Source organism: Trichomonas vaginalis, chromosome I (assembly GCF_026262505.1).
Source record: "Trichomonas vaginalis G3 chromosome I, whole genome shotgun sequence".
NCBI lineage: Eukaryota > Parabasalia > Trichomonadida > Trichomonadidae > Trichomonas > Trichomonas vaginalis.
In genome coordinates this window covers 27388333-27413609 of record NC_067203.1, presented here as the reverse complement: position 1 = coordinate 27413609, position 25277 = coordinate 27388333, and the positions used below count along the sequence as shown (strand labels likewise).

Genomic DNA, 25277 nt, shown 5'->3' with positions numbered 1-25277 from the left:
ATTCTTTCACAAAGACAGAAGATTTTAGTATTATTTAATATTAGTGCTGTAGCAAAATTCAAAAAACGGTGAAAATTCAGTGAATTTGTGAATTCACATTTTTTTTCGACATTTTTCTTGATATATGAGAAAGGGACAGACTAGCCCATTGTCACTTTTTAATTTAGCAAATGAACGCTTATGGAGTGGAGTTTTTGGGTAAATCTGATTTGCTTATAAATGAAATAAAATCAAAAGAAACCATATTGGCATTATATTATGCAAAAATAAATGATGTTACTTAGTACTTTTAAAGTTAATTTCAGAAAAAATTTGACACAATGGTATCCGGCACATACAAGTGGTGTACAACCAAAATATAAGTTGGTTTAAACATATATTGCTATATCTCATGATCTTACTTAGTACTTTTAAAGTTAATTTCAGAAAAAAATTTGACACAATGGTATCCGGCACATACAAGTGGTGTACAACCAAATCTTCGACTCGATGAACTTGTCATCGAGTTATATTCCAGTGTTGTTCCTTCATTTCTGATTAAGTTGCAAATTAAAGGTCTGGATTCAGAGAGAAGTGTTAAAGTTATCAAAAAAGTCACAAGAGATTTCGAAGAAATGACACAATTTAAAAAAGTCGAATGCATCAGTATGCTTGAAGCTGTTCAGAAAGGTCTGAAAAATGATACACTTGATCCCAACATTGTTTACTCAACATTAAAAATATTATTGCAAAGAAAACATTTGATTTAATAAACATTTAATTTATTATAATTAATTTTTTATTACAGTATAGTAAAAAATGCTATAAATAAATTATTATATTTTATTAAAATGTGACTTTTTAATAGTAAGTGAATAAAATAAATCAGGAATTGGGAAAGAATAAGGTTAATTAAAAATAATGAAATTACAAGTTTAAGGTTAATGAAAAGTGACAATGGGCGAGTTTGTCCCCCATCCTTGATATATCCATGCACATTAAGAACACAGCTTTTGATACGCTTAAAAAAGCATATTTCATATGAAATTGTTAAAGAAATAAACAATTATATAAAAATTGCACTTATGGGCAGTTTAGATATATAATTTATATATAACATATATACAAATCCATAGACAAAGTGCAATAACTACAATGTTGTAGAAAATTACAGCAGAAATACTGACTTTTTGAAGGATAATAAGAATTCTTCTAAAAATACTGAAAATTAACATATTTCTGTACTCAATTTAGTATATGCACAGAGGTTATGATTTGGTGTTAGGTTTTTATGCCCCAAAATCTAGATTTTTGTGACATCAAATCTTATTAGTGGATAAATCAAAGACTGTCATTTTGAAATAAGCTCATATCAATAAATATCCATTTAAAAGCCTTATTGTAATATGTAACTAGCAAAAAGCCTAATATTTATCAAAATTAATCAAATCAAATGATCAATATTCATGATATGTCATCAGCAATAGCTAATTGATATTTTATTTTGTATTGATATTCATTTTTCTCATATTATACACGATTATATCTCTTTTTTTAAAAAAAGTTTTTATATTAGACATGAAAGTTGAATTAATACAATTTTGTACTAGAGTTTGTTTGTATATTAAATAATAATGATATATACTTCAACATATTGCGTCTCACCATTACCAAAATGTAATTTTGCATACAATTTTCTTTCATTTAACAATGATGTTATTTGAAAAGTGATACTTCCATGATTATTGATTAATGTTCCATCATATATAGGAATGAATGTTAAACAAGACACGCCTGCAGCTGGGTGCATTCGTGGCATTGTGATAAGGCTTATATATAAAGACTTCTCTCGATCAGCATTACGTCAAATGAATATTGACCCATTATTTTGGCGATGCGCTAGTTCCAAGTAGAAATGCTTTGGTATATTTAGGTTATGTCTATATGTTATGAATCATGGTATTATTGATAAAAACGTTCTTAGTCATTAAATCAATCCTAGTATCTAAAGATATAATTTAGATTTTTTTGTTTATTGCTAAAATTAAATACAGTATAACTTTCTTTCATATTGTCGGTACTAACAATACAAGATTGTGTTGAAAAAAACTTAAATATGCATGAAAATTAAATTTAATGGAGTAGGTGACAAAAGTGCATACTCTTAAACAACCGTCGGATTTCCGGGTGAAATCGTGACACACTTTCGTCTTTCGTAGGCAGTGGTGGTTGTTACAAAAGGTAACTTCGAATGTAGCGTGAAATCTGCAAAAAAAATTCTGAAATTTGAATGGAGAACACAAAAATTGAATAGTTTACGTCAATAAAAAAGAGAAAAATGAAGCCAGTGTGTCTCGAACCTAGGACTTAGAGCAGCAATCCCACTGTTTATCACATTACACTACATGCATCTCTCACCTCAGTGAATGAGATCAACTATATGATAACTTTTTCCCCATTATATTCTTGTGGAAAAGTGACAAATAGCAACTTTGACCCTCTCTCAAATTTAATGTGTAAATATGATAAAAATTTCAACTTTACTAATAACATACATAAGTTTCTGATAGTTTAATATAGTTCATATTGATGTGACTGTAAACTATATCAAAAAAATATTTTTAAATATTGTTATGCAAATAATGGGATTTCTAAGGAAAAAATGATTATATTTGTTATATAAAGCAATCTTTTTAATTATTCACTACGTTTATTACATTTTTGGCCGACCATTTACGTAATATGCCTCCACCAAGCAGACGCAAACAACAAAGTCGTGAAGCTAACGAAAAATCAATTGAAGCAAGAAAAACTCCCAAGAAAAGAATGCGCCAAGGAAGTCGATCCAAAACACTGGACTGCTTCTGTAATTGTTAATGGTGACTCTTATACTCGAGCAAGGAATTTATTTCAAGATAACAATATTAAAGTGCCGAGTGAAAAAGATTTACCGTCATCAAAAAGAAATAGGTTAAGGTAATACTAGAATATAAAGACAATCTATTAAAAATGCTCAACAAACAATGAAGAAAGATACATTTTGTTGTAAGACGAGTTACGGATAAGTGAGGTGAACCGAAAAATGACACTTATTTAGTCGATAAATTCCCTATATATTTACTTGTCAAAAAAAATCAGACTTTTTTGCTTTAAAAAATTTATAAGTTAATTATTGAAACGAAGGTGAAAGGAAATGGATATCTCTTACCTTTCATTCCCTCGAGAAAGTTCAAAAACTTGGTGCAATCAGTTCTGATTGCACCCAAGTTTTTGAACTTGTATAAGGAATTGTTGGCTATGATTACTGATCATGAATCAGTACATCATAGCCAACAATTCCTTCGCAAACAGCGGGAAACTTTGTCTGAATAGTTTAACATTCAGACAAAGTTTCCCGCTGTCAGAGAGGGAATGGAAGGTAAGAGGTATATATTCATAATGTATACCTCTTACCCTTTCATTCCCTCGAGAAAGTTCAAAAACTTGGGTGCAATCAGTTCTGATTGCACCCAAGTTTTTGAACTTTGTATAAGGAATTGTTGGCTATGATGTACTGATCATGAATCAGTACATCATAGCCAACAATTCCTTCGCAAACAGCGGGAAACTTTGTCTGAATAGTTTAACATTCAGACAAAGTTTCCCGCTGTCAGAGAGGGAATGGAGGGGTAAGAGGTATATATTCATAATGTATACCTCTTACCCTTTCATTCCCTCGAGAAAGTTCAAAAACTTGGGTGCAATCAGTTCTGATTGCACCCAAGTTTTTGAACTTTGTATAAGGAATTGTTGGCTATGATGTACTGATCATGAATCAGTACATCATAGCCAACAATTCCTTCGCAAACAGCGGGAAACTTTGTCTGAATGTTAAACTATTCAGACAAAGTTTCCCGCTGTCAGAGAGGGAATGGAAGGGTAAGAGGTATATATTCATAATGTATACCTCTTACCCTTTCATTCCCTCGAGAAAGTTCAAAAACTTGGGTGCAATCAGTTCTGATTGCACCCAAGTTTTTGAACTTTGTATAAGGAATTGTTGGCTATGATGTACTGATCATGAATCAGTACATCATAGCCAACAATTCCTTCGCAAACAGCGGGAAACTTTGTCTGAATGTTAAACTATTCAGACAAAGTTTCCCGCTGTCAGAGAGGGAATGGAAGGGTAAGAGGTATATATTCATAATGTATACCTCTTACCCTTTCATTCCCTCGAGAAAGTTCAAAAACTTGGGTGCAATCAGTTCTGATTGCACCCAAGTTTTTGAACTTTGTATAAGGAATTGTTGGCTATGATGTACTGATCATGAATCAGTACATCATAGCCAACAAAAAAAAAAAAAAAAAAAAAAAAAAAAAAAAAAGGGAGTGGGGCTTCCAGGGGCTGCGCCCCTTCTAGCCCCGAAGATGTTTAGTAAAAAATGAGGTTTTTATTCGGAAAATTGTTAGTCTTCTGGTGTGAATTCGGAGGACTCTTCTTGGATTGAGTCTTGTGGTTCATCTTCTTGAGTAGAGTCTTCTTCTTCAACATCAAAGTCATCTGGTGTATCGAACTGAATGTATGAAAGCCAAATGTTGTATGTGTTTTCCAATTGGCTTTCAAACTTGAGATACATTCCATGCATGAGTGTTATTTCAGTTTCAACGTAGAGTTGCTGACGTGGCTTGAAGACATGCATGAGAATTGGTCCTCCAAATTCGTCCTTGAAAAATTTGCAGTAGCAAACATAAACTGAGATAGAGTCTCCTTCTTCAATGTCTTCTGCTTGGTTAACGAAATGAATAGCAATTTTGCGTACTTGAATTGTGTTGTTGTCTGAGTAAAATAATGGTTTGAACTTGGGGTTGAGTGAGCTAAGACATTGCCATTTTGCTGTTTCTTGTCCGTACTCACGTTCTTCTTCGTCATCCTGATATCCATAACTCTTTAATTTGAATTCGACCCAAAACTGTTCGACTTTTTTTGCAGCTTTGGGTGGAAGACTTTCAATAAGCTGACATATAGTTCTGTCAACCATTATCTTTGTTATTGTTGGAAAATAGTTGACAATTGTGTCACCTAATTCGAATGGGTCAGGTGTTTCTTTTTGTAGTTTGGTAAAGTCTGCAAGAACTTTGTTGAGTTGTTCACAATATTCTTTGTTAAAAGTTGCAGGAACTCTTTCTTCTGGCTTTGAATTGAAGTATTCTTCAGACAATCTGAGTAGTATTTTGCGTAGTTCAGCGTTGCTGTGGTTCTTTGTAATACGGAGCTCGTTTGGTATTGTTTTTGGTAGTGAAAGTGGCTTTGGATTGAGTGAATTGTCTGTTCTGCTTGGAGAATGTGTAGATGCTGCAGTTTGATATTGAGGCTCTAAACCTGTGGGTGCTGAAAGTTTGCAAGCAATTTCTTCAGGTGAATTTGGAGCGAACACGCTAGCGAATGCCATTAGACAAAAATGAACTGTTTTTTTCGGACTACTCATAGAAAAGTTTAAAATAAACCGTTTTCGTCAACGGTAACCCCTTCTATAATTTTATTTTATTTAATAGTTACCGTTGGAAAACCGTTCCATCTCAAATATTGAATGAACTATAAACGTTTTTTGTTTTCTATATATACTTTTTTGTCCAACGGTAAAACTTTTTACACAACGGTTTTTGAGAGTCGTCGCCGTTGACTTTTTTGTAGAGCACTCAAAATAGTATAACTTTGTCTGGACAAGTAAGGGTCTATCGTCGCTACAGGAAAAGTTACAGGCGTTCCAAGGAAGTATACTTTGAGAAGCCTTTCCCCTTTTAAAACAAGATAGGACGGTTATTTTACAAAACTGACAACACTTTGACCGAGTAGTTTTTTGAGCTGAACAAATAGTGTCATATAAACATCTGTCAAAAGCCGCTTTTTAACTTCACTTAAAATGCCACGTAAGCTACGTAAGAATATACGTAAGAGGAAGGGAGCATTGAAACATCCAAAAGTAAAACTGACACCACAACAACAGTTGCAACAACAAATGCTGAATGACCCCACTATGTTGCAACAAATGTCAAGCAATCCTATGCTCTTAAACCGAGTTCTTGGTGCACAGAGTGGAGGTTTAAGAGCGGCACTTTTAGCGAAAATGGCAGGCTATGGTGGAGCTGCAGACGGAACAGCATATAACCCTCAAAGTCAAATGAATTTGAGTTCACTCAAAAATCAAATAACAGATGTCAAAAAGTCAAACATAGACATACAGAAGCAAATAAGTGAAAACGAAAAGAAACTAGAATATGACAGACACACAAAGAAACTCAATGAGTTAAACGTAGAGAAAAAGAAGAAAGAAGAACAACTGAAAGAACTAAGTACAGAGGAATATGCGAAAAAAGTGTCAGAAAAAGCAGCAGAAGTAGCAAAAATGGAACAAGATGTTATAAATTTGAAAAACCATACTACTCAATATAAAGTACTGAAAGATGAAGAAATAAAACAAAAAGCCCTGAAGACATATATGGATAGCGATGAGTATAAAAAAGAAGTTGAAGCAAATGTAAAGGCAGAAAACTTTTACAGTTGCAAAACCAAACCGTACAGTATGAAAACTTAGCACAAGAAAGTAAAAATAACGACGCAGCCATGCAAAAGGCAATGAAAAGCGCAGAATATATAAAAGCTAATAATGACTGGTTAGATGCCCAAGCCAACGCTAAAGCAGCCCAACTTATAGGGTCAATAAGGACAAAATACAAGCGGATGAAGACAGTTCAAATGAAGCTTTAACAAATGCTGACTTTAAGAACGCCTTCGAAGCTCTTCATAGTAAGGTGAAACAAGTGAACGACTTCTCATCTGGAAAGAAACTGAAGTCTGAAGGTTTCGACAAAGAGTTAAAAGAAGTAGCACAAAATATGACGAAAATAACAGATGCAGCAACGAGACAGGCAGTTCAAAGTGCCTATGACGCCGTTAGAGCAACTGTTGTGAAAAGTCAAGAAAAAGAGTTACAACAGACCAAAACAGACCTAGTAAATGCTTTCTTAAAAACGAAAAGTCAGGTAGGACATTACGCTGCAGATGGAACATATGTGCCAGCTGGTGGAACTTATATACCACCAAACCCTCCAAGAGAAGCACCTGCACCAGGACTACCTAAAACATTTACATCGTCACATGGACACAGACACAGGCATGCACAACAAAACAGTTCAAAACCTGCACAACAACCAACACAACAACCAAACACAACAACCAGCACAGCAACCAACAGTTCAAAACCCTGCACAACAACAACCACAAACAGAGCAAGGACATAAAAGAAGTAGAGAACAAGGAAACCAAGAATAAAAATGCTTAAGAAGAGTGTGGTTTCCCAGATACTGTTGACTTTAGTGACAGATATAAAGAAGCTATTGGAAAGTTCAAGGATGGAAATACTGACCCGAACCTATTTAGCTTTATGGCTCAGCACCAAAACGGATATAATTAACCTGGAAAATACAAGCTCGCTAAGGGATATGATTTAATAGCATATCATCCAAATGACATGGATGAATTTACTCCGAGATATTTGATGTCAGAGCTAAATGACAATTCAACTTTCGTCATGAAACGCGTAAAAAATAGAGACGGAACGAAAGAACAAAAGCTTATGAATGCGGATGACGTAGATAGGGAAATTGTTAAAACGGTCTCGGAATATATGAAATGCCAGCAGATGAGGTACAAGAAACTCCACAGGAAGAAATAGTTCAGATACAACCAGACATGGAAGAAATAGTTCAGCAACAACAGCTAGAAGAGCCTGAAGGAAACGAACAAGTCACTCCTTTGGAAACTAACTTCACAGAACTAGATGAAGATTTGGAACAGCCGAAAAATCTTGACCCTCAACAAGAGTATGCGGAGAATATGGAATATTTCCAAGAGTCTAAAAAAAATTCGGCTGACATAGTAGAAGAATATCGAAAAATGTTTGCCGACATACAAAAGACTCCAGCACCAGATGAAAATATTCAGCATAGAATGGAAGAACTGAAAAAAAATGTACACAAATACAACAACCCTTTTTACTTACGAGCATTTAACGTTCAATCTTCGGATGAACTCGGTGAAGATAAAAGGTTAAATTTCAAGAAAACATATAGAAATGAAACATTGTTTAAAGTTCATTCAGAACCTAGCCAAGATGGAAACAAACCTACTTTTGTTTCTGCAGACGATGGAACTACAATGAGATGGGGTCATAAAGCTAATCCAGATAGGTGGTTCATAAACTTACAACCACAATTCCAAGAAGTTGTAGACGCAATGGAAGTCAATGGTGAACCAGATATAGCTGGTATTTTCAGCGCGGCTTTAATGCCATTGAAAGATATGAAACATGCAGATATTTGGACCAGTATGAAATGAACATGGCTGATGGAAATATAACACCTGACGTTCTAGAACATTTATCTCAAAGAACTACACAGAACCATAGAGATGGTATATTTGGTGAAGAGTTTAGAAAGAAAGTTAGGGAGAGCGAAGGAAGAGAACCTATTGTACATGACCTTGCAAATGAAAGTTTAAAATGTCATAAAAACTTACTTTGCAGACAATGAACTGAGAAGGGATGAATATTTAAGAAAACTCAAATGGACAGTACCAAATGAAATGTTAGTATTGAAAAACATGTTCCTTGACAAAATAAAACAACTACAGAAATAACGACGCAAGACTGAAAGATTGGGTAAAAGCTTTCCCATTCACAAAAGATATAGTTGGTAACATGGAAAGAAAACCAGAATGGCTACAAAAACATATATTTGGAAACGAGCTATTCCATATGGACAGGCACTGTTTGAAGAGCTTGAACCAGAAACTCAGGACAGAGTCATGCAAACAATAAGCGACGACTCAAATACAAACTATGACAAACTCTTTCTAGGATATAGGTTACCTGAATGGGCGACCAGAGCCAAAAGGCAAAAAGGACATGGAAATTTGCAACATACTAGATGAACATAATGCAAAGATGCAACAACTTCAAGCAGAGGGCAATGAAGGAAAAAGAAGAGTTAAAAACTCAGTCAGGAAGAAAGTAAAGCTTGGTCCACGTGGGTTCTATTATGAACATAAATCCACTATTCTATATTTTTTACTCATATGAAATGTACGCCGCTCAGAATAAACGCCAACAGTTTTGGATGCTATGAATGGAAATGTTTCGAATGGTATAACGAATGCGACAATGCCATTAGAAGGTCAGAAATAGTTCCTGGAACTTACGAATATACAACTGCTGTTTCTTATGGAAACGTAGGTGAGTTTGGAGAAGGTTCTTCACAACAGTAGATATTGCTTGCGACAGGTTTATAATTTCTATTGACAACTCTTTCTTATACGTGGAACAAGACATTGAAATAAAACCTTCTGCCAAGTTGTCTGACAAGAAAGGTTGCAATGGAATTTTTCTATGTCGGATACCAATATGCTCCAGAAGTTTTATGGGATATAAGATATATTCTAACTCTGACTTAGTTCAAACAGTAACATGGGCAAACTATGAATGGTTCGCTTTGAGAAACTCAGTACACCACAAGCTAGAGAACAAACAGACCAGTATGCAACTATTGAGAAAATAAGAAGACTTGACCCTAACGTTCCAGGAGTTTATGTTGACCTTTCTGGACAAACTGCAGCAGCAGTAACCAAAGTAAACTGAAACTTAGAGTTCCTTTGTCATCTTTCCTCATCTTCAGGTTTTTAAGATACTTGCCAAACTGGGCAGGAAAAATTTCTATCGAACTTACTCCAAGCAAAAAAACTTAGTCATTGCACCAACACAAGACCCATTCACTCTTACAGACGTAGAAGGGACAAATAAACGTCATTCGCCGAATTTTGCAAAGACAAAGTTGACTTAGACTTTGGTTTCTCAAACTTCAACACTGAAGTAAACTACTATTTCAATGCTGCTGGAACTGCTTTGGGACCCAGTTAAGTTCACATGCGAAAAATTTGAATGCAGAGAATAGAAAGCAGACTTGCAGTCTATATGTTGGACCCAGATATTTCAAATGCTTTAGCTGCCAAATATATTGCAGTTCCACTTATGTTCCTATACCCAAATATCTGTCAAAGACTTTGCAGGTGAAGTTGGAAACCAAAGTGCTGACCCAGGTGCAAGAACAGATATTGCTTTAACAACTGCAATAAAATGCAGATACTATGTTTGTACTGTTCAGACGAAACTATAAATGACTATTCTTGTTTCTACAACCCTGGTATTAAATATCATATAAACATAGATGGCAAATATTATCCAAGAGAAGAATATTCTACAGTTGAGGATATGGGTCATACAACTTGACATTAGATGCTATGAACTTTAACAACAACTTCACAACAACCATTAACCCTGAAATGCAAAGTTCTATTATGCCATATGTGAAAGTATGGATCATACAGGAGGTCAAAAACTCAATATACAAATGGAGACCGTTCAAACTTTTGGCTTGGCATTCATTTGCTGACTCAGAAGACTTTATGGGTGGTATTTCAACTGTTGGTACTGTACAAATACAATATACTGGTGACAGAGACGGTCCAAATGAATTGAAAGCAAAGAAGTTTACAAAACAATAGCACTTTTCACGGAAGATGCTCTTTTGAAGATTCGTTCGATGAAACCTGCTGGGGCTCCTCAGATGGTATAACGACAGCTTCCATCGAGCAGATTTTGGCAGCAGGTCAGTAAGTTGTTCTTGAACTGACTTCTCTCGTCAAATATTGACAGTACGCCAGTTTTGACATAAAATTGTATTTATAAACTTACCTTTAGAAATATCGTCAGTTTTGTTGTTTATTTTTTGTCGTCAAGAACTTTCACCATTCAGTTATACCAACTTTCTTTGCTTTATGAAAATATTTTGGTTCAGCAAATATTGCTATTCTATAACATTTTCCATTGTTTGTGTAAAGAACTACTCTGTCAATGAACTTGTATTGTTTGTGTGTGTAAACTTTGTTTTGCTTCAATTCGAAGAGATACTCGAATACGTCATCTTTTTATTCTAAGTAAAATGTCATTTCCGAAAAATAGAAGCGTAAGTGTTTCAAAAGGTTTAATGGCGATGGCAGATGTGAAGTTAAATTCACCAACTCAAACAAACAGTCAAAGTGTTGTTGTCAATGTCAAAGAAAGAGATGTTGAAGTGGGGAAACCATACGAAGACGAAGATGGTATAACAATAGTTCCTGTAAAAGAACAACCAACATATCCTGAAGTTAGCAGAGACTTAAGTTCTGTTGCAGATATTCGAAACGACTACCAACAACTTAAAGACAAACTTAAAACTCAGGAGAAGATTTGTCAGGCTTTGGTATAATGTTAAACTTGGTTGAGCACAACCCTGTAAAAGTGAACTCATATGTCATCGCACCTCATGAAATTTTGAAAGAACTATTGAAACTTTTGACAGAGGCAGACGATATAAACATCAAAGAAATAGAACCCGACATTAGTTGCTGTGGTGTTTCATATAATGTCATTGACAAGATATACGTTATGAAAGGAGGTGAAACGTTGAACTTAAAATATAGTTTCCCAGACGTCATAAAAATATTTGACGACCACAACATTTCATTAAAATTTACTTGCTAAGTAAATGGCAGAAGACATAGTGGTTTATACTATTACGACTAAAAACCCTGAGTCATATAATTCTATAACAACAAACTTACAAAGTCCTCAAGGACGATATTGTAAACTAACTTTAAACACGATGACGACTAAAGCCTGTTTTGCTCTTTTGACACCAGAAGACTTTGTTGTTGTGAATGGTAAAAATACTTCTTTGAAGATACTTACTCAGATATACCACCAACAGGTTTTGTTGACTTATTTAATACTTTACGTACGAGTGTAACATGTGCTGCAACTAGAGCAGGTTTCATTATGTTTGGATGTCCGACTGAGTTTACTATAAACATATGAGCTATAATACAAAACTTATTTCTGGTTTTACTACCAACAGTTTCCTATAACAGGAAAAGGTGTCATACAAGGAATGTCTATTCCATTGACATTAAGCACACCAATCTTATATATTGTTTCAAACTTAGGTTCAAAGTGTTATTCGAATGTCGACAGAAACTATTATGACCAAAAGATACTTATGCGTATAAACAATACTTTCTCTGCTGGTTTGCCTATTTTCATTCGAATGCAGAATTTTCAACCTTAGTGAACTCAAACACTTTGGCAAGTATAACGTTGACATTAGTTGACGCAAACTTTGTTCCTGTAAAACTTTTATGTCCTATGTATTTGTCAATGACGGCAGAAAGTTTCGAATTGGAAGATGCAACTGGTGAAAGTATTGTATTACAAGAACAACTTCAACAACAAATAGCTCAAGAACAACAAATGCAACAAATGGAACAAACAAAGTCAAGAATAAAAAAATATATTTTTTTTATTTTTATAAAAATGTACAGAATAGATGTTTCAGATTTTTATGACTTCCAAGCATTCAGAAATATGTGTCCATTTAGAGACTATAACAAAGCAGTCGAGAATTTGAAACGTTTAGTCATTTATGTTGACTCTGCCCAGAATGTTATGTCATGAAAGAATGGATGTTGTCTTTAACAAACCAAGAGCAACCATAGTTTCAGAACAAGAATGTAGACAGAAACTTAAGAAAATAAAAGTCGTACAAGTTGGTATGAAGATGTTAGATGCTTGGGATATCTTATTGTCAAAGTTAGAAGATTTTTCAGTTCGAGGTATAAAGTTTATACACCTTCTCCAAACTTCTATTCTATCTTCACTGGATATAAATACGAACAAGTAGAATGGAAAGAAAATATTATAGAAGCTTGGTTAGACCATGTCAAAGAAATTATATGCAATGGAAACGAAAGAGTCTATGAGTATATCTTATGTTGGTTTGCAAACATCTTACAACATCCAAGTGCTAAAAATGAAACTGCTCTCATCATAATTGGAAAACAAGGAACAGGTAAGAACACTTTCTTTACAGATATCTTATGCAAACTGTTAGAGGGCTATTCGAACCGAATATGACAAACTTAGAAAACATCTGCGGTAATTTAACTCCTCAATAGAGAATATGAAACTTATAGTATGTAACGAACTTCAAAAGTATAGATACAACAAAGTTTTTAAACTCAGATGCTTTGAAGAGTCTTATAACAGACAAAGTTGGAGTTGTTGAAAGAAATATAAAGACCAAAGAGTTTGTGAAAATGTTGCAAATTTCATTATGGTTTCAAACAACGCCGTTCCGATGAAGTTAGAAAGTTCTGACAGAAGATATGTAGTTGTCAGAACGTCAGATTCTCATATGCAAGATACAGAATATTTTGACGCTTTGTCAGAAACTTTGACATCTGATTTTTACAACCACTTGTTCTCATATTTTATGACATTAGATATTTCTAAGTTCAATCCAAACAAATTCCACATACCGAAGAAAGACAACATTGTTAGAAGCAAACAAGAGTGTTAGAACTGTTTATAGATGAGACTAACTTTGAGTGTTTGGATGAAAGGTCACTGTAATGTAATATAAACAATATTGCCAAGAGTATGGTTATATGACAGCGTCTAAACGAACATTCTTGGCAAATGTCAAAAATCTTTTAGATGTTCAGAACGGCCTATATACAAAAAAAATTTTTCTGAGTAAATTTTAAAAAAATATATTTTTTATGCCAATAGAAAAGATGGCAAAATTCATCTCAGTAAACAAGTACTATGACAGAAGTCAAAGAGAAACTAGACCCATCGCATATTTGAATGTTTACTTCTACCATTTTGAAAAGTCTACATTTGACAAAGTTTGGAACATCGAACCAGTTAAGTTTGCTTTGTGACTAAAAATGGTGCGAAATTTGAAGACTTAGACATTGACGGTATGTTGACAGTCAAAGAAAATTTTGACAGAAAGTTCTCAAAACTCGAAGAAGGCAAAGCATACAAACTTGTTAACCTTATGAACCAAAGAAAGCAGACGACTATGAATATTATGAGTCTAAGATAGTTGAAGTTCAGGTAAATGGTAAAAAGATTTTAGAGTCTAAGCCAGTGTTGCTCCTAAAGAGGAAGAGAACATTGACATTGACCCAGAAATGTTCTAAAAATAAAATTTTATTTTTACATGTCATATCTCACTTCTCTGAATTGGCTCTGGTTCTTTCTTCTTTCTTCTACTTTCTTTTCTTCTTCTCTCTTCTCTCTTCTTCTTCTTCTGGTGGATTATGTCAAATTTCTCAGAACCATATTTATGTAAAAGTTCTTTGTCCTTTAATAGCTCTTCTATTCTGTTTCTATTTCATCTTCAAGAACAGCGCAGTGGTCTTCTTTGCATTCTAAGAACTTTTGTTGGACTTCATCTCTCCAAGAGGCGTCATCTCTGTCAACAAGTCTGTCATTTGACAAACTTAAAGACTTCTCTGCCTAATGTTTTATGGTTCTTGTCATATTCCAGAAACAGAACTTTAGAACAAATTCACCTTTCTTGTTTACAATATGTAAGATTTTATGGTCGACAGATGTTTTGCTGTCAAAAGTCTGTCTCGAATATAGATAGCGAAATCGCTAGACATTTCAAAAAGATAAAAATTTTAATTTTTCTAAAAATATGTTAGAAAAAAGTTTGCTGACATTGACAAGAAATTTGAGAATGTTTTAAATAAGAACAAGAGGAATTAGAAATGCTCTAAACTCCATACATGACAAGTTTCCTATTTGCTCAGAATGGATAATACAGGTCTAATCGCACCACCTGGTCGGGCAAGACTTTCACTTATCTTAAAATGGCTGCACAACAACAAGAACTAGATGAGAAGAACCCTTCTATGAGTTAGTAGTCATTTGTATACTTCGGGTCAATTTGACCAAAACCGTCAATTCGTTCAAAGATATTATAAAGAAGTCTAAGTTAGATTGTATAAAGGATACTGAGTTGTTAGATTGGATAAAGAAAAGTACCAAAAGAAAGAAATCATGATATGTTGGGAGCAGTTCAAAACATCTGAGCTGACTTTCGGACAAAATTGGGACAATGTCAAAAATATTCTTTGGTCGGACTGCTTGAAGGTAAGTCCCTTACATGTAAGTAGCTCTGGTAAAGTCTTCTCATTTCTGCTAACTTTTGGAGTATAGCTCGTAGTTTAGAAGTTTCATTTTAATTGTCTTATTCCACTCTTTTACTTCTAAACGGTAACTATCCATGAGGTCAAGAGTAGCTTTGGTAGCTTTAAGTGGAGCTATCTGTTCCTTGACTTCTTGCAATTTTGGTTGCAATTGTTGGTTTGAGCTCCTTCAAGTTCGCCGTCTATTCGTTTTCTCAACGCCTTCAACCATGGCTTGAAACTCTTCATCGGTCCATTGAGATTGGTGTGGGACGAATTTAACTTGCTTCATTCAAAAAATGAAAAAATGTTTTTACTCAAAGCGTGCCATGTATATGGCTATAAGAACTTACCAGAGGCTCTTCTTCCACATGAGACTCTGGTAACTTGAGTGTTGGTGTTGAGTTCTTGGGGGAGGTGGCTCTGAAATTTCAAATCTCTCTCGAGCGCAACAACAGATGTCAGAATAACATTCCCCACTGTCCTTCTTGCCACCATAAACTGTGTTATTGACCAAACTTGCATTTACAGAAGCCGGTCAATACAAGGTTCACAGTTTGAAATAGTTGTACAAACCTGTTGAGTACGAGTGTGAGTAAAAACATAAAAAAAGTGAAGTTAAACGTTAAGGTTTACTGAACTGGCTGAATGTCGCCTTCACAGGTTATGTTAGAACGGCTGACCCGAGAAGTGAAGGAGACCCTTGAGAATTTGGCTCATTCTTGGAAAGGGTTCTCTCTGGTTGGAGTTGTACCAAGACGCTTGGCAAAGAACTTGAGAAGAGCTTCTTTCTTTGCTTGCTTTATGTCGTCGTAGGCTGTCCCGTCTGGTATTTGAATTGGAATTCCAGTCGAAGTCTCGAGATTCAAGGCAGCCCTTCCCGTTATCCAACAGTTAACAAGCTTGCCTTTTACATTCTGCCTGAGGAAGTCTTTAACAAGCTCGTTAATTTCAATTAGGTAAATTGCCTCGTCGGTTCGGTTCGACCTCGACCTTGCTACTGTCAGAAAAAGTACTGCTACTGTCAGTAAAAGTACTGCTACTGTCAGAAAAGTACTGCTACTGTCAGTAAAAGTAACTGCTACTGTCAGTAGCAGTACTGCTAGGAGCAGTAAAAGTACTGCTAGCAGTAAAAAGGAAAATTTGAGAGGGTTTTCGACGATAAAGTACTGCTACTGTCAGTAAAAGTACTGCTACTGTCAGAAAAAGTACTGCTACTGTCAGAAAAAAGTACTGCTACTGTCAGTAAAAGTACTGCTACTGTCAGTAGCATACTGCTAGGAGCAGAGATTTTTATCGTTGTGGTCCGACGGTTAAAGCCACAAAACGAATGTCCGACGTCCCACCAACCGAGCCCATTCCCAAACCAGAGGAACCTAAAGCACCAGCCCCTGCACCTCAGTTCCAGCAAGTCCCTCCACCAAATTACTACCAATTTCCACCTCAAGGTTACTACCAATTTCCACTACAAGGCTTCCCGAACTACCCTCCTCCTCAGCCTATGCCTTACTTCCCCAACCCTTGGATGTTCCAGCAAGCTCCACCCCAATTCCAATTCCAATCTCAATCCAAGAGAGACCAAGAGTTCGAGGAAGGTCTGAACCGTTTACGCAAAGAGTATGCCACAGCCCCTATGGAAGATGACAGGCTTTCAGTCTCTTCCCTAAGGTCGACCGATTCGACTCGTACCACAGATTCGGTTCGTGACCGTGAGACTACCTCAAGCAGTCTGAGAGACTCTTCATCCTACAACCAATTTACAGTTGAGCTCTCAAGAACATGCGCAATTACGAAGGTCAGACACCAGCTGGAGACCGCAAAACAGACGTACTCGCAAGAGCAGTCCAACTGGTCAAGACAAAGACCGAGATAGTCGACTTCATTCTTGCAGCTTGCCCATAACAAGTAAAAAAATAAACAATTACGAGTTAAACTTTTATTCTTTCTTTTCTGAGTTGTTTAGAGTGGTTCTCTTGTAGGAACCTTTCGTACTCTTCCATGGTCATGTAATTGCGAATTTGGTACGCAATTCCAGGTTCGTTGTTTTTGAACCTTACGTATGTAACGCTTCCATCTCCTCAGGGAAGTAAAGCTGCTAACATCTGACCAAGTTTTCTCGGTGACTCGGAGCTCATAAAAATGTCACTTTTTTAAACCTTAAGTTTTTAGTCTTATTTTACCCTTTGTTTACCCTTTGTTTACCCTTTGTTTGTCAATGTAGTATTGGAGTGCAATTTCTCCAAATTCTCTGTGTCGGAGTTCTTCAGCATTTTCCAAGGTGTACCTGGAGAACTCAAAGAAGTTGTCAAGAACATACTGCCATGCTGCTCTTCTGAGTTCGTCGGTATTTTGGAAGTGTTGCACCTTCGAGTCTTCGGACATGAAAAAATGACACTTTTTCAGCAAAAATATAATTTATGTTAGAATGTTAGATCTAACATGTTTTCTAACACGTTTTCTAACATGGTCTAAAACTCTTGAATTTTCATGAATTTTCCCGAAATAAAAAATAAAATTAGTTTAATTTTTTATTTTATTTATTTTTTTTATTTTGTATAAAAGACATGATTTCAACAATCGGCACAACAACAATTCAAACAACTACAGCACCAAACTCGCTAGTTATGAATCCAACATCTATGTTAGTAGAGATGAAAAGCTTCATTCCTTCTTCATATACTTTCGAAACAAAAATCCAGAAGATAAAGCAAGAACTTTTAACAAGTAATTTAGACTGTAGTGCGAAAGATGAAACAAATGAACAGTATCTTTATGAAATGCAGGACATTATTGACCATTTACCCAAATTGCCTGAAATCCAACAACAAAAACTAACCATTCCCGAATTTGACGAAATAGAAGTCAAAGCAACTGACTCAGTAGAATAAAGAAGTTCATACGAAAGGTAAATTATGAATTCCTTGGTTTTCATTGCAACCATAAGGTTATGGACAAAGATTGCGACATGGTATATAAGAACATCTCTGACCTTTACAAATCCGAAGAATTTAAGACCTACGACAACTTTGTTTCGTTAGTTGCAAAATGTGTTTGGGAAATAAGAGATAAAGATAAAGAGGCAAAGTATGGAACGAACAAATAAGACCCGCTATGTTTGAGATGAAGAGAGCAATTGACGCCTTAGTTGTTTTAGCAGGTAAGGTTTCAGAATATAACGCAAAAATGAACCCACAATGTTCTAAATGTAAAGCAGCAATGAGGAAATATAACTACTCCGTCAAAGAGATAGAACGTATGCGAACGACTATGCAGATTTAAAGAAAGAAGCAGAGAAACCAGCAGAAGATAAAATGGACATGTTGACATTTCTAAAACAAAAACTATCCAACAGCTGACGATTTCCTTCTATCTGACGTCAAGAAGAAGTATAAAGAAACTTTCGGTATCGTTAAAACATTCGATGTACTAAAAGAAGAAATAGAAGCTACGAAATTGTTTAGAGTCATGAACCATCGCAACATATACCATGTAAAACGCTTGTAAATAGTTATGTTAGAAAACATGTTAGAAAACATTTAGATCTAACATTCTAACATAAACATTATTTTTATTGAATTCCGTATGAAATTTCATGAGTTTTGTATGTTTTAGACCATGTTAGAAAACATGTTAGAAAACATGTTAGATCTAACATTCTAACATAAACATTATTTTTGCTGAATTCCGTATGAAACAGTGAAGAACAGCGAGTAGTGAAAAAACCCTGGTCGCCAAAACTCTTTATTTTTCAAGCTTGACTTTTTACAATTTGAACTTTGTTCGCGTAGATGTGAATTCTGAAAGAAGTATGAGGGTCTTGTATGACTTTGTACTTCTCCCATAGTTCATGTCTGTCAAACTTACCTGCCATGGACTCTTTCATAAGTTCCATGAAATCGTCTTCGGACAATCCAGGGAAAAGTATGATATCAGTAAGTATTCTCTTTACATCCTTACTTAAACTCTTGCTGTCTGTACACAAATGACAACTGAAATGTTAAAGTGTCTGAGCTTCTTAAGAATTCGACACATCTTGTTCTCTATTCTTTAACAAAGGATGAGAAGCAAAGTCATCTAAGATAAGAAGACATCTGTGAGGGTAAGTCTTCCAATCGTAAGATTGCAATTTCTTCGAAATGTATTCTATCTCTTTCTGTTTGTTTCTGAAGTGTTTCTTCTCTAATATTCTCTGCATTTCCTCATTTGGGTCTTTAAACTTCGAATTTATATACTCATTTATAGCATTGTACTTCAAAACTCTTCTTTGGTACTTCTTTATCCAATCTAACAACTCAGTATCCTTTATACATACTAACTTAGACTTCTTTATAATATCTTTGAACGAATTGACGGTTTGGTCAAATTGACCAGAAGTACTACAAATGACTACTAACTCATAAAATGGGTTCTTCTCATCTAGTTCTTGTTGTTGTGCAGCCATTTTAAGATAAGTGAAAGTCTTACCCGACCCAGGTGGTGCGATTAGACCTGTTATACCATTCTGAGCAAATAAGAACTTTTCATGTATAGGCTTTATCTGAGCATTTTCTAACTTCCTCTTGTTCTTCTTCAAAACATTCTCAAATTTCTTGTCAATGTCAGCAAACTTTTTTTCTAACATATTTTTAGAAAAATTAAAATTTTTATCTTTTTGAAAATGTCTAGCGATTTCGCTATCTATATTCGAGACAAGCTTTTTGACTCTAAAACATCTGTAGACCATAAAATCTTACATAGTGTAAACAAGAAAGGTGAATTTGTTCTAAAGTTCTGTTTCTGGGAATATGACAAGAACCATAAAACATTACAAAGAGCAGTCTTAAAATTTGTCAATGACAGACTTGTTGACAGAGATGACGCCGATTGGAAAGATGAAGTCCAACAAAAGTTCTTAGAATGCAAAGAAGGCACATGCGCTGTTCTTGAAGATGAAATAGAAAACAGAATAGAAGAGCTATTAAAGGACAAAGAACTTTTACATAAATATGGTTCTGAGAAATTTGACATAACTCCACCAGAAAAGAAGAAGAAGAGAGAAAAGAAAGAAAAGAAAGAAAAGAAAGTAGAAGAAGAGAAGAAAGAACCTGAACCAGAGAAAAAGAAATTTGACATGTAAAAATAAAATTTTATTTTTAGAACATTTCTGGGTCAATGTCAATGTTCTCTTCCTCTTTAGGAGCAAACACTGGCTTAGACTCTAAAATCTTTTTACCCAATTTACCTTGAACTTCAACTATCTTAGACTCATAATATTCATAGTCGTCTGCTTTCTTTGGTTCATAAGGTATAACAAGTTTGTATGCTTTGCCTTCTTCGAGTTTTGAGAACTTTCTGTCAAAATTTTCTTTGACTGTCAACATACCGTCAATGTCTAAGTCTTCAAATTTCGCACCATTTTTAGTCACAATAGCAAACTTAACTGGTTCGATGTTCCAAACTTTGTCAAATGTAGACTTTTCAAAATGGTAGAAGTAAACATTCAAATATGCGAATGGGTCTAGTTCTTCTTTGACTTCTGTCATGTACTTGTTTACTGAGATGAATTTTGCCATCTTTTCTATCGGATAAAAAAATATTTTTTTAAAATTTACTCAGAAAAATTTTTCTTTGTATATACGCCGTTCTGAACATCTAAAAGACTTTTGACATTTGCCAAGAATGTACGTTTAGACGCTGTCATATAACCATATTCTTGACAATATTGTTTATACGAATCGTACAATGACCTTTCATCTAAACACTCAAAGTTAGTCTCATCTATAAACAGTTCATATACACTCTTGTTTGCTTCTAACAATGTTTGTCTCTCTTCGGTATATGGAATTTGTCTTGGATTGAACTTAGAAATATCTAATGTCATAAAATATGAGAACAAGTGGTTGTAAAAGTTCAGATGTCAAAGTTTCTGCTAAGTCGTCAAAATATTCTGTATCTTGCATATGAGAATCTGACGTTCTGACAACTACATATCTTCTGTCAGAACTTTCTAACTTCATCGGAACAACATTGTTTGAAACCATGATGAAATTTGCAACATTTTCACAAACTCTTTGGTCTTTATACTTTCTTTCAACAACTCCAACTTTGTCTGTTATAAGACTCTTCAAAGCATCTGAGTTTAAAACCTTTGTTGTATCTATACTTTGAAGTTCGTTACATACTATAAGTTTCATATTCTCTATTGAAGAGTTAAATTTACCGCAGATGTTTTCTAAGTTTGTCATATTAGGGTTCGAATAGCCCTCTAACAGTTTGCACAAAATATCTGTAAAGAAAGTGTTCTTACCAGTTCCTTGTTTTCCAATTATAATGAGAGCAGTTTCATTTTTAGCACTTGGATGTTGTAAGATGTTTGCAAACCAACATAAGATATACTCATAGACTCTTTCGTTTCCATTGCATATAATTTCTTTGACATGGTCTAACCAAGCTTCTATAATATTTTCTTTCCATTCTACTTGTTCGTATTTATATCCAGTGAAGATAGAATAGAAGTTTGGAGAAGGTGTATAGAACTTTATACCACGAACTGAAAAATCTTCTAACTTTGACAATAAGATATCCCAAGCATCTAACATCTTCATACCAACTTGTACGACTTTTATTTTCTTAAGTTTCTGTCTACATTCTTGTTCTGAAACTATTGTTGCTCTTGGTTTGTTAAAGACAACATCCCATTCTTTCATAACATAACATTCTGGGGCAGAGTCGACATAAATGACTAAACGTTTCAAATTCTCGACTGCTTTGTTATAGTCTCGAAATGGACACATATTTCTGAATGCTTGGAAGTCATAAAAATCTGAAACATCTATTCTGTACATTTTTATAAAAATAAAAAAAATATTTTTTTTATTCTTGACTTTGTTGTTGCATTTGTTGCATTTGTTGTTCTTGAGCTATTTGTTGTTGAAGTTGTTCTTGTAGTACAATACTTTCACCAGTTGCATCTTCCAATTCGAAACTTTCTGCCGTCATTGACAAATACATAGGACATAAAAGTTTTACAGGAACAAAGTTTGCGTCAACTAAGGTTAAGTTTATGTTTGCTAAAGTGTTTGAGTTTACTAAAGCTGAAAACTCTGCATTCGAATGAACAATAGGCAAACCAGCAGAGAAAGTGTTGTTTATACGCATGAGTATCTTTTGGTCATAGTAGTTTCTGTCGACATTCGAATAACACTTTGAACCTAAGTTTGAAACAATATATAAAATAGGTGTACTTAAAGTCAATGGAACAGACAAACCTTGTATGACACCTTTTCCTGTTATAGGAAACTGTTGGTAGTAAAAACCAGATATAAGTTTTGTATTATAGCTCATATCGTTTATAGTAAACTCAGTCGGACATCCAAACATAATGAAACCTGCTCTAGTTGCAGCACATGTTACATCCGTCCTTAAAGTATTAAATAAGTCAACAAAACCTGTTGGTGGTATATCTGAGTAAGTATCTTCAAAGAAGTATTTTTTACCATTCACAACAATAAAATCTTCTGGTGTCAAAAGAGCAAAACAGGCTTTAGTCGTCATTGTGTTTAAGGTCAGTTTACAATATCGTCCTTGAGGACTTTGTAAGTTTGTTGTTATAGAATTATATGACTCAGGGTTTTTAGTCGTAATAGTATAAACCACTATGTCTTCTGCCATTTACTTAGCAAGTAAATTTTAATGAAATGTTGTGGTCGTCAAATATTTTTATGACGTCTGGGAAACTATATTTTAAGTTCAACGTTTCACCTCCTTTCATAACGTATATCTTGTCAATGACATTATATGAAACACCACAGCAACTAACGTCGGGTTCTATTTCTTTGATGTTTATATCGTCTGCCTCTGTCAAAAGTTTCAATAGTTCTTTCAAAATTTCATGAGGTGCGATGACATATGAGTTCACTTTTACAGGGTTGTGTTCGACCAAGTTTAACATTATACCTAAAGCTTGACAAATCTTCTCCTGAGTTTTAAGTTTGTCTTTAAGTTGTTGGTAGTCGTTTCGAATATCTGCAACAGAACTTAAGTCTCTGCTAACTTCAGGATATGTTGGTTGTTCTTTTACAGGAACTATTGTTATACCATCTTCGTCTTCGTATGGTTTCCCCACTTCAACATCTCTTTCTTTGACATTGACAACAACACTTTGACTGTTTGTTTGAGTTGGTGAATTTAACTTCACATCTGCCACCGCCATTAAACCTTTTGAAACACTCACGCTTCTATTTTTCGGAAATGACATTTTACTTAGAATAAAAAGATGGACGTATTCGAGTATCTCTTCGAATTGAAGCAGAACAAAGTTTACACACACAAACAATACAAGTTCATTGACAGAATAGTTCTTTACACAAACAATGGTAAATGTTATAGAATAGCAGTCTTTGCTGAACCTAAATATTTTCATAAAGCAAAGAAAGTTGGTATAACCGAGATGGTGAAAGTTCTTGAAGCAGACAAAAATATAACAACAAAACTGACCGATATTTCTAAAGGTAAGTTTATAATACAATTTTATGTCAAAACTGGCGTACTGTCAATATTTGACGGAGAGAAGTCAGTTCAAGAACAACTTACTGACCTGCTGCCAAATCTGCTCGATGGAAGCTGTCGTTATACCAATCTGAGGAGCCCCAGCAGGTTTCATCGAACGAATTTTCAAAAGAGCATCTTCTGTGAAAAGTGCTATTGGTTTTGTAAACTTCTTTGCTTTCAATTCATTTGGACCGTCTCTGTCACCAGTATATTGTATTTGAACTGTACCAACAGTTGAAATACCACCCATAAAGTCTTCTGAGTCAGCAAATGGAATGCCAAGCCAAAAGTTTGAACGGTCTCCATTTGTATATTGAGTTTTTTGAGCTCCTGTATGAGTCCATACTTTCACATATGGCATAATAGAACTTTGCATTTCAGGGTTAATGGTTGTTGTGAAGTTGTTGTTAAAGTTCATAGCATCTAATGTCAAGTTGTATGACCTCATATCCTCAACTGTGGAATATTCTTCTCTTGGATAGTATTTGCCATCTATGTTTATATGGTATTTAATACCAGGGTTGTAGAAACAAGAATAGTCATTTATAGTTCGTCTGAACAGTACAAACATAGTATCTGCATGTTTCATTGCAGTTGTTAAAGCAATATCTGTTCTTGCACCTGGGTCAGCACTTTGGTTTCCAACTTCACCTGCAAAGTCTTTGACAGATATTTGGTGTATAGGGAACATAAGTGGAACTGCAATATATTTGGCAGCTAAAGCATTTGAAATATCTGGGTCCAACATATAGACTGCAAGTCTGCTTTCTATTCTCTTGCATTCAAACTTTTCGCATGTGAACTTAACTGGGTCCCAAGCATCTCCAGCAGCATTGAAATAATAGTTTACTTCAGTGTTGAGGTTTGAGAAACCAAAGTCTAAGTCAACTTTGTTTTTGCAAAAGTCGGCGAATGACATTTTATTTGTTCCCACTACTTCTGTAAGAGTGAATGGGTCTTGTGTTGGTGCAATGACTAAGTTATTTTTGCTTGGAGTAAGTTCGATAGAAATTTTTCCTGCCCAGTTTGGCAAGTATCTTAAAAACCTGAAGATGAGGAAAGATGACAAAGGAACTCTAAGTTTCAGTTTTACTTTGGTTACTGCTGCTGCAGTTTGTCCAGAAAGGTCAACATAAACTCCTGGAACGTTAGGGTCAAGTCTTCTTATTTTCTCAATAGTTGCATACTGGTCTGTTTGTTCTCTAGCTTGTGGTTGTACTGAGTTTCTCAAAGCGAACCATTCATAGTTTGCCCATGTTACTGTTTGAACTAAGTCAGAGTTAGAATATATCTTATATCCCATGAAAACTTCTGGAGCATATTGGTATCCGACATAGAAAATTCCATTGCAACCTTTCTTGTCAGACAACTTGGCAGAAGGTTTTATTTCAATGTCTTGTTCCACGTATAAGAATGAGTTGTCAATAGAAATTATATGAAACCTGTCGCAAGCAATATCTACTGTTGTTGAAGAACCTTCTCCAAACTCACCTACGTTTCCATAAGAAACAGCAGTTGTATATTCGTAAGTTCCAGGAACTATTTCTGACCTTCTAATGGCATTGTCGCATTCGTTATACCATTCGGAAACATTTCCATTCATAGCATCCAAAACTGTTGGCGTTATATTCTGAGCGGCGTACATTTCATATGA

General features: G+C 34.8%; 4 protein-coding genes and 9 pseudogenes across 13 annotated transcripts, besides 4 other annotated features; 5 read left to right on the top strand and 8 right to left on the bottom strand.

The window, feature by feature from the left end:
* Positions 1 to 126: 126 nt before the first annotated feature.
* Positions 127 to 956: a mobile genetic element.
* A 1162-nt stretch (positions 957 to 2118) lies between these two features.
* Positions 2119 to 2148: a mobile genetic element.
* Positions 2149 to 3171: 1023 nt separating this feature from the next.
* Positions 3172 to 4314: a mobile genetic element.
* A 2-nt stretch (positions 4315 to 4316) lies between these two features.
* Positions 4317 to 25277: part of a mobile genetic element that runs on past the window's edge.
* On the bottom strand, positions 4597 to 5447 carry TVAGG3_1059850 (annotated as a pseudogene). Its single transcript has one exon. A coding segment is annotated over exon 1 (851 nt).
* On the top strand, positions 5883 to 6213 carry TVAGG3_1059840 (annotated as a pseudogene). Its single transcript has one exon. A coding segment is annotated over exon 1 (331 nt).
* TVAGG3_1059830 lies at positions 7518 to 8506 on the top strand (annotated as a pseudogene). Its single transcript has one exon. A coding segment is annotated over exon 1 (989 nt).
* On the top strand, positions 16425 to 17003 carry TVAGG3_1059820 (annotated as a pseudogene). Its single transcript has one exon. A coding segment is annotated over exon 1 (579 nt).
* TVAGG3_1059810 lies at positions 17659 to 18290 on the top strand (annotated as a pseudogene). Its single transcript has one exon. A coding segment is annotated over exon 1 (632 nt).
* TVAGG3_1059800 lies at positions 18843 to 19289 on the bottom strand (annotated as a pseudogene). Its single transcript has one exon. A coding segment is annotated over exon 1 (447 nt).
* On the top strand, positions 19752 to 20210 carry TVAGG3_1059790 (uncharacterized protein; the record flags this gene model as incomplete). The annotated part of the gene is made up of 1 exon (XM_051255978.1): positions 19752 to 20210. The coding sequence occupies one exon, from the start codon at positions 19752 to 19754 to the stop codon at positions 20208 to 20210; it is 459 nt and encodes a 152-aa protein (XP_051081552.1).
* Positions 20227 to 20646, bottom strand: TVAGG3_1059780 (protein of unknown function, DUF4108 family; the record flags this gene model as incomplete). The annotated part of the gene is made up of 1 exon (XM_051255977.1): positions 20227 to 20646. The coding sequence occupies one exon, from the start codon at positions 20644 to 20646 to the stop codon at positions 20227 to 20229; it is 420 nt and encodes a 139-aa protein (XP_051081551.1).
* TVAGG3_1059770 lies at positions 20990 to 21918 on the bottom strand (annotated as a pseudogene). The gene has a single exon. A coding segment is annotated over exon 1 (929 nt).
* Positions 21947 to 22744, bottom strand: TVAGG3_1059760 (uncharacterized protein; the record flags this gene model as incomplete). Its single annotated transcript, XM_051255976.1, has 1 exon — positions 21947 to 22744. The coding sequence occupies one exon, from the start codon at positions 22742 to 22744 to the stop codon at positions 21947 to 21949; it is 798 nt and encodes a 265-aa protein (XP_051081550.1).
* TVAGG3_1059750 (protein of unknown function, DUF4106 family) lies at positions 22749 to 23285 on the bottom strand (the record flags this gene model as incomplete). Its single annotated transcript, XM_051255975.1, has 1 exon — positions 22749 to 23285. One exon carries the CDS (start codon positions 23283 to 23285, stop codon positions 22749 to 22751), a length of 537 nt encoding a protein of 178 aa, XP_051081549.1.
* TVAGG3_1059740 lies at positions 23662 to 24420 on the bottom strand (annotated as a pseudogene). Its single transcript has one exon. A coding segment is annotated over exon 1 (759 nt).
* Positions 24516 to 25268, bottom strand: TVAGG3_1059730 (annotated as a pseudogene). The gene has a single exon. A coding segment is annotated over exon 1 (753 nt).